Source organism: Sciurus vulgaris, assembly GCF_902686455.1.
Source record: "Sciurus vulgaris genome assembly, chromosome: 13".
NCBI lineage: Eukaryota > Metazoa > Chordata > Mammalia > Rodentia > Sciuridae > Sciurus > Sciurus vulgaris.
In genome coordinates this window covers 16,316,733-16,331,109 of record NC_136474.1, presented here as the reverse complement: position 1 = coordinate 16,331,109, position 14,377 = coordinate 16,316,733, and the positions used below count along the sequence as shown (strand labels likewise).

Here is a 14,377-nt window from a genome sequence, read left to right as displayed (position 1 = left end):
AAGTGCAGGACTTCAGAGCTCAGGGTCTAAATGGAAAAGGACCTTGTTCCAAAATGCAACCTACATCCTCTATGTCTTTTAGAGTTCTAGTCACCTACATTTTAAAGTCCTTCTCTACATGATGGATGCAAACAGTATTCTGCATCTCAAAACTGTGCACAGGTTACTAATTTTCTCGATGAAAACGGCTTTTATGCTCAGGCGGGCAATGGCTGCTGCTGAAACAGGACGAGTACTCCGTCTGAGCACTCTTGTGGTTTTTTTTTTGGGGGGGGGGGGTGCTGGGGATGGAACCCAGGGCCTTGTGCATGCAAGGCAAGCACTCTACGGACTGAGCTATCTCCCCAGCCCGACTCTTGTGTTTTCTTACCCGATTTCCTTACTTCCATACTCTGCCCTTCCACACCCTCTTCTCCATACCGACTCCAGGGTGTGGAATCCTAATGGCTGCCCCCTGTATTTCCAAAGGCTCTTCATGGGTAACTCAGTGGTCAAGAAAGGACAGCTCAGGCTTGACTCCTGCACTCGACATGCACAACGAGTCAACCAGGCTGTGTCAGTGCGTCTCTCAATATTCGTCACACCCGTCGGTCACACTCAACCCCACTGCCACTGTCACCACCTCTGCCATTCACTCCAGGTCTCAAGAGCTCCCGGCTTCCAGTCCCTCCCTCCCGTCCCCACTCCACACTGCCTTCCCCAGGCAACTCTCCAACTTGCTTCTGGCACACCTACGCAGACAGCCTGCAGTGGCCGCTGCCTGCAGGCTCAGGGCTAGGGCTGCTGGGACCTTCCTCTGCCCTCAGGACTCAGAACCTCACCAGAGCACTGCCTCACTGTTTCTAATGGCCTGCTTGTCTTTTCTTCCAGTAACTGGCTGGGGCTGGGCATGGGATTTATTCTTCTGTTTCCCAGCATCCAGCCTAAAGCCCGTTATGAGAGATGCTCAATAGAGAATGTTAAATAAATCGAAGCAAGAGAACGGCACAGAGGGACTGGGACACAGAAACACTAGCTGACTAGTCTGATCTGAAAAGCTTTGCGCTGTTCAGAACAGCTCACGTGCCTAACAGATGTGCACAAGGATCAGTTTGCAACCGGAGCCAAAGATTAGAGGCTCCAGGGGGTAGGTGTGGGGCCTTTGGAGACCTAGATAAAATTGGTACAATATGCTGCATAGGTAATAGGGTAAACAGTCGGTTTTAATTGCTGAACTAGATTCTGAGATTAGTTAGCAAGCAAGATGATGTTTAAGTCTTAAAAATATATTCCAGTATACTTGCTAAAGTAGATTCATGGTAAAAATGAAGTCACCTTAACTTTTAAAGAGAATTTTTAAAAAGAGGCTTAAACTTGCTAGAGAAATCATAAAAGTGGGAGAGGTAGCCCATCAAAGGACGTGGTTGGTGGTTGGTGGCCACATTAAGACAGGGACGCTGCTCTTAACTTCCAGTTACAACCAAAGTCTCCTTGTGGGCCCCATGTGTTGACTCAATAAATATTCACAAGATAAAATCCAGGTCTGCCAGAGCCAGAGGGCTCAGGGGCCAACCAAATGAACTCCACAACCTTATTATGAAAAAGATTAAAAGAGAGACCTCCCAAACTAAAAATGTACTTTGCTGCTTCGGCAAAAATTGCTATATTTATGCTCTAAGAAGTTCTAAAAGAACGTGTGGTTATCACACAGAACAGACTCTGGTAATAGCCCAAGGAGGTAAGACACCATGCCTGTGAATTTTCTTTACGCTCCTTTTAAAGGAAACTGCACCATTCTATTATAGGGCCTGAAAAACTTATTTTGGGGTAGGTACAAAAAAAAAAAAAGTAAAAGAAAAAAATTTATATTTTTGCAGGTTATTCTTGATCCTAAGAATACTGGCCACATCTGATGTGATTTTTTGCATGAAGAAAACCCATATGTCTATTTAAAGAAAAAAAAGGGGGGGGGGTAGTAAATCTGAAATATTTAAGACCTTCCAAAACAAGGCCTGGCTCTCCAGCAGCATCCTAAGCAGATGACTATCCTGGCGGGGACTAAGGCCTCGTGCAGGCTGGTGGCGAGGCTTGTGGGAGCACTGATGCGTGAGAGCGGAGCTGCAGGAAGGAGCTCGTCAGTACCGTGGGCGCTCACCCTGAGCGACGGACAGGCTTCCTTTACGTGTGTTTCCACTCCATTAAAAAGAAAGGCAAAGGACCAACAATGACCCTTTGGCCTGCTGAAGAATGAATTTGGAGTCCTCCTTAAGGGAAGGTGGAATAAGGGGGAGTTTACGCAAAAACAGGACAGGCAAAAATCCCAAGCTCAGGAAAAAATCTCCATATTCCCCTGGCCTTGCATTCTCTCCTGAATTCTTATGTCATCTCCTGAATGCAGTCAGTCTCATGGCAAAGGCCCAGACACCTTACCCTGAGACGCCCAATTTAGAAAGCATGTAAAAGCAGCTCATCAACATGTAGGTGACTGGTCCTGCATGAATCTAAGACTCGTCTGTGTTAAAGAATTCGTTTCCACATTTGGAAATTTGTTATGTGCATTAAAATATAGTTAAATATGCAGGTCAGAAAGGAGGAGAGTAATGTCAGCTCTTCTTCAAAAAAATACTTAATTTCTCAAGCTGTCTCCCTTTAGTGTCTGAAGATCCATTTTGCTATTGCAAATGATGTTTCAGGGTATTTACTTGCAGGTCCAAGTTAATATAAGAAATTAGAAGTGAAAATTGGAATGAATATTGTCTACCTGAAACACAGATCTCGGCCCTCCTCCACACGACCTGCAGGAGGCCGGCAGCCCCCACCTGAACACTTACAAGGAAGAGTGCCGCCTCGCTCTCCAGGGCAGAGCGCTTGTGCAGGGCGGCACACCAAGGAGAGGCAGCCAGAACCACACAGACCCGCCTCCAGGCTGCGCCACCCTGCTTGCTAAGGGATGGTGGAAAAGCTACTCCATTCCAGGGCCTCAGTTTCCCCACTGGTAACAGAGGGGACAAGAGGACAGACTGTAGGGCCAGGCAGCCTGAGCTCAAGTACCAGCCCTGCCACATACTGCCATGAGACTCAGCCTGGCCACTCAGCCTCTTGGAAGCCCATCCTCTTCTTGGTAAAACAGGGATGAACACACAATGGTCCAAAGAGTGTTGTTTTGAGGGTTAAATGGCTACCTTCATAAAGTAAGCCCCAGTAAATGCTGACTTCTCACAACCCCTGGGATGGTGGTGACGGTGAAGAGCATCAGGCTAACGTCTGTGGACACTGCCTGACGTGAGGATCACTTCACAGTGACGGCACTGGGCACTGACTGAGCATCTGCTTTAGACAAGCATCGGCTGTCTAACCCTGACCCCTGCAGAGAGGGTGGGAAACAGGTGGAAGGAAAACGGGACTGGCTCGGAGCTCCAGTGCAGAAGCAGCAGACGGGTCCTGAGCCTGGGGCCTGGCTTCACATGTCTACCTCCACCGCGAGTGCTTCCTTTGCGGGCCATGTCAGCTGGACACCCCATTCTCAGCCACCTTCTCCAGTCCTCCCCCCAGCCGTCAGGACCACAGATTGTCCTTGTCTGTCTCCTAAAATCCTTTGGGGTCCCAACTCTGGGAATCTGAGTACATGCTGGCCCCCAATATCCACCTGGGCCTATCCCAAAGTCTGGTTGTCCATCCTATGACTCCACTGGCTGAGCCAGGCTCTGCCTCTGGTCAGAGGAAGACTGAACTTTCTAGGATGTAACAAGCCAAATAATGGAAGGGTCATCGTTAACATTAAAAGTAAAACTGGGCTCTTAATTCCTAATTTGGACCTCACCTTTTTTCCTCTGGTGTACTCTCCAGTAGCATTTGAAGGAAATCCTAGAATAAGAAAAAAGTAAACCATTAAAGATGTCCATCAATAAGTAACTGCTGGAACCACACCAGAGACTGAGTATTCCCAGCTGCTGACAGCTCACCTGCTAGCCGAGCAAGACTAGGCACTTATCAGACTCTACTCAATTGATTAATTTTCCAGGGCTTCAATCCAATCGCTTACAGAGATTTGTCTTTTAAAAACTGTGAACAAGTTGAAAAATATAATCCTCGTTATTCTGACCTCACCCCCAACAGTTTATTTCATGTTGAGATGCTTTCAAAGGCCGCCAGAGTCTCGAGCATCTTCCCGCCCCCTCTACTCTACCACCATGTCCTCCCTAAGAAGCTTCCTAGATAACCCAGCGAACACTCCACACTTGCAGAGGCTGGCAACGAACTCGCCTGCATGGCTCCATGGCTCCAAAATAACCACAAAAACCACGCTGATGAACATATCAACCAAGGAGCAAAGACGCCCTGATTCTGAACACAGTTCTAAGCCCTGCCTCCATCCCAGGATCTTCTCATATACCACTGCTCAAGTCCTCTACCATGAGACCTGCAGGACGCTCATAGAGCAGATTCTTTAGCCTGAAGGCAAGACTACGAACTGTCTCACTGTCTTTCATTCATTATGGAAAGTTTCAAACACAATAAAAGTAGGCAAAATAGGATAATTAATACACATCAACCACAGCAATCCTGCCCCTGCACTTCCCTGCCCCTGCACTCAGAAACAAATCCCAAATATTACATACTTTTATCAATATATGTTCTACCAAATGTCTCTAAAAGTTAAGGACTCTTTTAAAACATAAGGCCCAAACAATTCAAATATGTATGCTCACTTGTATTTTATTTGTACCCTGTGTGCTGTAACCCAGCTTCTCAGCCCTTCTCTCTTGGAATTTGATTTACTCTTCTCTTTTCATTAAAACTTTTTTTCCACACATGTATATGGGGCGACAGTGTCTGTCTCATTCCCCCTCCTCCCTCCCCAGTGCCCCGCTCCTCCCCTGGCTCCCCCTGCACAATCTAAAGTTCCTTCATTCTCCCCCACCCAACCACGGATCAGCATCTGCTTATCAGAGAAAACGCTCAGCCTTTGGCTTTTTGGGATTGGCTTATTTCACTTAGCATAAAATACAGAATGCCCAGCTAAACGGGGGCCTAAATACACAAAAAATTATTCATTGTTTATCTGAAATTCAAATGTGGCCATATTTTCTGTTCTATGCCGTATTTGCTGTGTGGGCAACCCTAGTGTCGCCTTTCATCCTCTGAATGCTGAACAAGATACATTCTGGATAACTATAAATTTGAAACAAAGAATATTTAACGTTCCTGAAACCTGATGGTATTGAACAACAAAGAAGATCTACACTAGGCGTTTTTAACAAATAGAAAATAAGCTTTTAAAATGGGTTCTTGAGAGAGTAACTATGACCAACTATGCACGTGGGTAATGAGAACCGTTCCTGACTGAAGTCCTCCCAACAGGACTGTCTGCAGACAGAGCCACGCAGGGCTCTGACACTGTCCCTTTAACCCAGTGTGACAAGGAAGCAATGGCACAGCTCCTCCCACCACAAACAGAAGGACTCACAGAGCAGGAGAAGTCTGCAGGTTACATGGTGAGGTGTTCTTTTTCTAAACCTGCATCACTACACTGGCAAAGCCAGCCATCCCATTTCTGGTCTTTACAGGTGGCTCTAGTCCATTTCTATCCGAGGTAGTCTCCTTATTAAGGCACTAACAAGAAATTTATTCCTTACAAGCTCTGTTCTCCTTCTAAGACTTTACTTTTATATAGCTCCTTCACTTAGAGTAAACAACACAAAATATTTAAAATACAGACCGTGCCAAAAAAATGGAGGAGTAACAGGAGAACTCCAAATTAATGAATGCCTTACAAAGGTACCTACCATGAATATACAGAAAAGAAAGCCAGGGGAAACGAGCAGGATTTAGAATTTGCTTTGCTTGAAGTCCTAAAAGTCATTATTTTTTATTATTTAACAGATTATTTTGTAAAACATCAAATTAGAAATTAATTGATCACAATCTATTAACATATTTCTCTATAAATCCAATATGTTAGAAGATTGCTTTATAGATTGCTTTTTCATTGGCTTATTGGCAGGATTTTTGAATCTTAAAGATTCAGTACTGCAAAGATAACTTCTCACTAATCACTTCATTATCTCCTATAGCCCACACCAACTTACCCTGTGCTGGCCTGGTAATTTATGCTCAATTATGTGGGGGGAAATTCCATTAACCTAATGGCAAGGGGGAGAATTTAATTGCATGAGAAGCAGGAAATTTTCAGAGTTAACCTTAATTCTGCCCCTTTGCATTTTCCAATTATAACTGGATCCTGTCTGTGCAGAATGCAAAGTGTGACGCTCCTGAACTCCTTATGAACACAGGGCAAGCCCAGGACGTCCCCCGGAAGCCTGCTTCGCTTTTAAAGAAAGATGGTTGTCCTGCCTCCTGGAGCATCTGCCCCTTCCTGCCTCAGAGCTGAGATCTGCAGGCGGCACAGCAGCCGGGATCACAAAGCCAAGCCTTTGGCACCAGTGGGATGCCCTGGCTGCACCCCATCCAGCTTGACAAGACCCTGGCTTCTCGTCCAGGCAGTCCTGTACATCCGTCAACGAAATTGGCCCAACTGGCCCTTCTTACTCCTTCCAGAGACCCAATATTTAAACAGAAAACACTGGTTTTCCTGGTTCCTTTTGTAAAACTGCATATACCCTCGAGTGGACTCCTCACTCACCAAAACACCATGAAATAAAAAGAAATGTGCCTCTTAGGCTGGTTCTTTCCCTCACTGCTTCTTTTCAGTTCCTTCATCTGTCTTCACCTCTCCTTCAGTGGGCTGGCAGTTTTGTGAAAGCAACTTAGAAATTGTAATTGGGTAAGGAGGGCTTTTACACACGCGCACAGCTGAGGTCAGACCACTAAGTCAGTTAGCAACAAACTGTGGGGATCCCAGTTTGTCACCTCTGCAGTATGCCTGAAAACAAACAGACAAATCTGCTGCTGGAGAGGGATGTGGGTTCAAATTCAATCTGAGTCCTTGGTAATGGTTACAAGCCCACAGTTGGAAAATACATTCCTTGAGATTTCTGTTTTCAAATGCTACTTTCCCAATAATCTATATGCTAATTAGACTAGTCCCAGACAGTTTGTTTTGATTAACACCTAACAACACTACATTAAGCATCACAATTTTTAAAAAACTAACACTGATTTTGGCACATGGCTAATTTGGTAATTATTTTTAGTCCTGGTGAAAGTGTCCAATAAAAAGCAGTGCGTGTGGAGTCTACAGGGTAAACCAACGCTGGCTTGATGACTACACAGGACTAATGATTTCTGCCAATGTGTTATGAATGATTACTACGGTCATGGTGGTCATGGGTAAGACAGGCAAAACCCAATAATCAAAACACTGAAGCAAAGACAGGATTGGCAGAGTAAGAGAAGAAGCCAGACTGTGAGGAATCAGTCACTGTCGTGCTCACAAGAGGTTCAGTGATGGCTGAAAGGGTGATAAATACTGAAAAGCTGCCAGGCAGGGTGCGCGGAAGAGAAAGGAAGAAGTAAGGCAGAGAGGAAGAAACTGAGGGACTTCTGCATTAGGAAACGGGATCATAGCCCTTCCTCATCAATAACTAACAAGCAATGTGAACAAAGATACAATCCATTAAAAATGTGTCTTTAAAAAACTTAGTGTCTATAGTGACATGGCCACATCAATGTTCATAGCAGCTCAATTCACAACAGCTAAGCTATCGAACCAGCCTAGGTGCCCTTCAACAGATGAATGGATAAAGAAAACGTGGTATATATACACAATGGACTATTACTCAGCCATAAAGATGAATGATATTTGCTGGTAAATGGATGGGACTGGAGACTAGCATGCTAAGTGAAATAAGCCAGTCCCAAAAACCCAAAAGTCGAAAATTCTCTCTGAAATGCAGATGCTGACTCACAATGGGGGTTGGGGGGAGTGGAGAGTCACCAGGAATGAAGGGAAGGGAGGAGGGAGGGAAAAGGAAAGACAGTAGAATGAATGGGACATCACTTTCCTGTGTTCATATATGAATACACAGCCAGTGTAACTTCATATCATGCTCCATCACAAGAATGGGAAGTTGTACTCCATGTAAGTATATGTCAAATTACATTCTATCATCATGTATAACTAAAAAGAAGTGGTGTGGTGGCATGCACCTGTAGTGCCAGCACTTGCGAGGCTGAAGCAGGAGGATCATGTTAGCTCAGGAGTTTGAGACCAGCCAGGGGCAACATAGCAAGACCCTATATAAGAAATACACACACACACACACACACACACACACACACACACACACAAGAAAACTTTCAAAAGCTTTAAAAAATAGCAAAAACTGGATCAGCCCCATCCTAACAAAGAAAATGCATAGCCTCCTGGCATGGGCTTCAAAAAAGATGCAAGGAAGGACAAGAACTAGGATTCTGGACCCTTTGCTGACTCTCCCTCTGCCCCTCCTGCAACCTTCCACTTAGCTGAGCAGTGGACCCTGCAGTGGAGAAAGGCTACACCCTATTAGGTCATGAGAATCTTGGCAAGGGGATATTAATAAATTTGCAGAGCCAATTCTTCAACAAAGGCTGGTGAGTCCATCTCCTCCCTTCCACACGTAATGCCTAAGGTTCATACTGCAGCTCAGAGGGAAGAAAAACAAGGTGAAGAAGAGTTGGGAAAAGAAGCAAGGAGAATGTTCCAATATACATGAGAATTCAGATGAAAGGTTCAGGCAGTGCTACGTGAGCTGAGAAGGAGCAAAAAGAAGAATTTTGCAACTACATAAACGAATGCAACAATCCATGTAAAGAGACAGAAGGGAAACATCTAGAAGACAAAGAACCCAGTCTTCAAAAAAACATGGTCCAAGGAGAAGAAAATGCTCTGTGAATGCTTGACATTATAAAATAAATTAACAAAAACACAAAATAAGTTCCTTAAAAGGAAAAAGGACAACGCAGTAAAGGGAGACGAAAAGAGGTTTCAAAGCAAAAGAAATAAATTAAGGACCAAAATACTCTGTATAAGAATATTAGTAAAGTAGAGACAGTGATGAAAAGGATGGCATTCCAGAAAACGATGCTAATAATAAAGGGGTTGCTTGATATAAGCCCAGGCCATGAGGAAGAAAAGGATAAAAAGCAATTCATAGTAATAGGCAGTGAGGACAAAGAAGATACAACACAGGAATAACTGGTACACTTGAAGTGCAGAATCCTGTGAGGATAAGAAAGACAACTGCACTAAAGGACAGAGCTAAGGTTTAAAAACACAGCTGCTTTCTGGGGGTGGGAGGGAGGGGAACAACACTAAATCATGGGCACCAACCCATTTTCTCATCAAATTACTAAGCTTCAGAGATAAAAAATTCTCTCATCTAAGTGGTCCAAAAGAAGCAGGTTAATTTCAATGGTTCTTATAGCGTTAATACCAGAGGCAATGGAGACATGTCTGAAGTTCTGTAGAGTGGAAATGTGACCCAGAATAGGAAACCCAGTTTATAATTCAAATACAGCCAACACACACGCATTCTCAAGCAGGAAGAACTCAGAAGTCACACAGCCTGGGGGACGGTGACTTGAACACCAAGTTAATAACGAAATTCAGTTGACAAAGAGTTGATTCAAAATAAAATATTCATGAATACAGAAGCATAGTAGTGAGTAGTGAAGCACATTGAAATCCTTTACACGCAGAGCTAGAATATACAACAGGACAGTCACGGGGGAGCTCACCTATAATCCCAGTGACTCAGGAGGCTAAGGCAGAAAGATCATAAGTCAAAGACCAGTCTGACAACCTTAGCAAGAGACTCTCTCAAAAACAAACAAAAAGTTACATACCTGTGAAATTATGGGTTTAGCGTATACTGTGAATGAAATATAAACCTGACTATGTAAAAATAACAACTAATGGGCTGGGGTTGTGGCTCAGTGGCAGAGGGCTTGCCTGGCATTCGTGAGGCACTAGATTCCATCCTTAGCACCACATATAAATAAAATGAAGCTACAACTAAAAATAAATAAATAAATAAAACTAAGAAAAAGTTAGAGATGTAGAAGTTTATAACTGCTGATTTTTCTCAACTTTCACAGTAGTGAATAAGCCAATGCTCTATAAGATGAAAAATATAAGTAAAGGGGAAAATAACAATTTCAACCTTTTAACAATTTTTTTTTTTTTGTAATAATGTTCCTTAACCATAGAAGACCTTTTGAGGCAATGATTTCTCTTACATTAGTCTGCAGGTCAGAAAGTTCTTTATCTTCCCTTTAGGTTCTTTTTCATTTACTAAATTTGAGCAAAAGAAATTTGAAACAGTTCATTAAAAAGTACATACAGGGGCTAGGGATGCAGCTCAGTGGCTGAACACTTGTCTAGTGTGTGTGGAGTTCCTGGGCTCATCCCCAGTACTGGGGAGACGGAATATATATTATACACACATACATATATATATTACAGTCATGCTTTTGTATAACTCTTTCTAATAATTTCTATCTATTCACGTGTACATAAACATACACCACATACATACATGGTCATAGATAAGTATACAACAACCACTGACATGTACATACATCATATACCACATATGTAAAGAGACAGTGTGACTTTCAGAATGGAAGTAACAATGCTAATTGTAGGCATTTCTGAGTATGGGAATTTAGATGATAATCGATCTTGCTTGGATTTCTCTGTATTTCTTGAATTTCTATAATGAGTATGTGACAGTTGAAAAAGCAATATATATAAAATTTAATACAAAGACACAGTGATCAAGGCAGTGTGGTACTGGCATGAAGACAAAAACAGTGATCAATGGGATACAACTGAGCGCACACAAACCAACCCTGACATTGCGGTCAAATGGGTTTTGCAAAGGTTGTAAGAAAATCCAAGAGAGGAAAATAATGGCCTTTTCATGAAATGGCAGGCGACAACTACCTTCATGCAAAAGAATGAAGCTGGACATCATCTTCACACCATGCACAAAAATCAGCAAAACAGATCAGAGACCTAAATGTAAAAGCTAAAACCATGAAACTCTTAGAAGAAAACAAGAAAATCTTCACCAACTTCAATCAAGCAGTAGTTTCCTAGATAAGACACACCTGAAACACAAGCAACCAAAGAGAAAACTTGTCAAAATTAGAAACTCTTTGCTATAAAGAATACTATCAAGAAAGCGAAAATGCAATGCATAAAAACAGAAAATATTTGCAATCATATTTGATAAGGAATTTCTATCCAGAATGTATCAACTATTCTTATAACTCAATGATAAAAGACAACCAAATAAGAAATGGGCAAAGCGTCTGAACTGACATTTTTCCAAAATAGATATACGAATGCTCGATAAACACATAAAGATGATCCACATCATTAAGCCATGAGAGAAATGCAGATCAAAACAATGGTGAGATACAACTTCACACCCCCTAGGGCGACCATTAGCAAAAGACAGAAGGTACTAAGTGTTGACAAGTGCGTGGAGAAACCGGAGCCCTTAGCAAGTGGGAATGTATGATGGTGCAGTCACTATGGAGTCAGGACCCCAGCACAGAACCACCCTGTGATCCACCATCACACCTGCCTACATGCTCCAAAGAACCCACAGGAAATTCTGATTCTGCAGTGGGGACAGCCCTTGAAGACATTAGGCTAGGTGAGTAAGGCAGACACAGAGGATACATGACCTACGGTTCTTACAGGAAGTACCAACAGTAATCAAATTCATGGAAATAGAAATTAGAAGAGGGTTGCCAGAGCCTGGGGGCAGGGAAGAACAGGCAGTGACTGTTCAAGGGGTGCAGTTTCAGCTTGGGAAGATGAGGAAGTGAATGCACTTAATTTCACTGAGCTACTCATTTAAAATGGCTAACATGTTAGTTTTATGTATATTTACCACAATTAACACAATAAAAATTAAAATTTAAAAAAAGAGCTTTTTGGAAGGCAGAGGCAGGAGGATCGCTTGAGGCCAGGAGCTCAGCACCAGCCTGAGTAGCAGAGTGAGGCTCCATCTCGAAAAAAGAAAACAGAAACAAAACAAAACTGACCGGGAAAGAAGTGCTGGTACGGACGTGAGCCTTGAGGTCACCTGCATGGAACACCGACACCGAAGCCCACGGGGACCGCTTCTGTGAAGGGTCCAGGGGAGACAGTCCACACAGAGAGCCGACCAGCGTCGGCAGGAAGCAGGGACAGGGAGCCACCGCTGCTGGTTCCTTGCGGGGCTGATGAAAACGCTGTAGAATTAGGTCCTGCCCAAGGCCGCACCACCTTGTGAGAACACCGGGAATCACCAGCTCGTATGCTTTTAAGGGTGAATTGTACGGCTTGTAAATTCCATCTCAATAAAGTTGTTGTGGGAAAACAAAGTTGTTCCAAAGAGACAGAAAAACTGAACGAGCTGGTTGAGAGCAGCTGGAGCTCATAGGAAGGGAAGCCGGAACCCCAGGGGTCACAAAGTCCCACGCGCTGGGGCGCAGCAGCATCTTAGTGAGAAATGGCTGGCCGGCAGGAATGCGGACCTTCAGCTGCCTTCCTGAATACCTGCTGGGAGTCGCATCCCCACACCCAGAAAGATTCCAAGGGCACAGGGCACAGACACCTCGTCCTCTACACGCGAGTTCAGGCCACACGCTAATGCTGTGGAGGATGCGACTCACAACCACGTCTGAACACAACGATCAGACCCCCGTCTAACCCCCGCCGAGGACCAGCGCGGTCCTCAGAGCTCTGCCAGCTTCCTTGCTAGGTGCTGCTCACCCACACCCAACACCCGTGGGAGCTGACAGCGTCTCTCTCCAACTGTCTTGTGGCCAGGCTGTCTGAAAATTTCAGTGTATCTTTCCAATAGCCTGTTTATTCAAGATTCACAGCATACCTACTGTGTGCCAGACTGCACTAAGCATTGGTGAAGTTAAAAGCATGTTGGGTCTACACGCGCTCATACACAAAGTGAAGGAACAGAAAAGAAACAGTCCTGTAAATGAAAATACAATTACAGATATGGTAATGACATTAAGGGCAATGAACAGAGAAGCAGGCTGATGCACATCTGTTCAGCTAGGGTGACTCTGAGGTTGCGGCATTGAACGCAGATGGAAGGGTAAGAAGCAGACAACCTTGAGAAAATTCCAGGCAGAAGGAATGCTTGTTTTTGTTGTTAAGGTCACTCAGGGTACAACCATATGCATCACTCTGCACAGACAGCTTTGGGTTGGTCTGTCCCCCAACTACAAGGAGCTCACCCTTCCTGGGTCCACTTCATTAATTTCCTAATTTTCTCATTGCATGGGATAGTAAATCTTTTTCCTGTTTTTAATGCTGGCATAATCTAATCTCCACATGACACTTCCCCTTCAGTTGTATATCATGAACTCATAAGAATCCATCAATTACCTGAGAGAGAATCAACTGTCCATGAAACATGTGTACAAATTTTCTTAAAAACGAAAAATAGGTTTCATTTCCAAGTCTTTTGGCAAGGAACCGGAGAAGGAAGTAGCCCTAGAAGAAAGAAAGAAGACAGAAAATAAGACGTCCCTGATGGGTCCATCACAAAACTGCTTACGCACAGTCCACTCTGACCTATCCACGGAGCACCGTGCGCATCTGAACGTGCCACCTCACCTGTCCCAGGCTGCTCTTTATGTTCTGAGCAGGAGGATGGACTGCTGAGTCCTCAACTCCGTTAATGTTCCCACTGTCTGTTCTGACCCAGTTCACTCATGAGTGTCCCTCATGGCCTGCAAGGAAAGAGTTCCAGCTCCTCCCCACCTCAGCTCCCAGATGGGCTTCCCAACCTGGAAGTTGTCCTGACTGCTCCCTTCTGGCTGGAACCTGAGAGCAACTGGAGAGCTCTATTCTCCAAGGCCAACTGAAGCAGGGAGAAGGGGACCCAGGCACGGACTCTCCAGGCTTCCTTTGATTCATGTCCCCTCCTTTAGGGGTATGAAGAGCTTAACTAAAGGACACTCAGATTCTATCCAGCCAAGTATCATTACAGCACTCAGAGTTTTTCTGCTTTTTCTCAACCATATTACTAATCCTCATTGTTCAACTGTAAAACCTAAAAAATGCTGCCTCAGAATCACTGGCTTGAACCACGAGATGCACTTACCTTTAGATAATGAACCTGCATGAAGATCTTCTCGGGGTTGAGTCCATGTTTGACCACAGATGCTCCTGAGTCACTCACCTGGCCAGTTTTCTCTTTACTGGGTCTAAAACGATACAGTAACAATTTCTTTAAGTATAGACTATCTGTAAGTAATTTGACAATATCATCATCTTATTTCCTACCTCGAGAGTTGCTCAAAAGTATCTTTATTCAATTCAATAGTACCAGGTATAATTTAAAAGAGTTTATGTTATAAAGTTGTACAGTGAACAGGTGGGTTTTATATTTAAAGTTGGTAACCTGAGGTTGGCTATTGGCAGTATTTT

The 14,377-nt window shown here is 43.9% G+C and overlaps 1 protein-coding gene across 37 annotated transcripts in view; it reads right to left on the bottom strand.

The window, feature by feature from the left end:
- AOPEP (aminopeptidase O (putative)) overlaps window positions 1-14,377 on the bottom strand; it is a 302,298-nt gene that overhangs the window by 99,758 nt on the left and 188,163 nt on the right. For 36 of the 37 annotated variants that reach the window (XR_013758742.1, XR_013758743.1, XR_013758744.1 and 33 more), the window contains 3 exons: window positions 14,052-14,154; window positions 13,331-13,438; window positions 3,800-3,843 (listed from right to left, as the gene is read on the bottom strand). Coding sequence is in view for 19 of the 37 variants with exons in the window: in XM_079108835.1 (XP_078964961.1) it covers window positions 3,800-3,843; window positions 13,331-13,438; window positions 14,052-14,154 (255 nt within the window). In the remaining 18 variants the exon portion in view is untranslated. Of the gene's footprint in view, window positions 1-3,799; window positions 3,844-6,032; window positions 6,123-13,330; window positions 13,439-14,051; window positions 14,155-14,377 lie in introns of those variants that run through there. The other variant, XM_079108839.1, reaches the window with a different exon arrangement.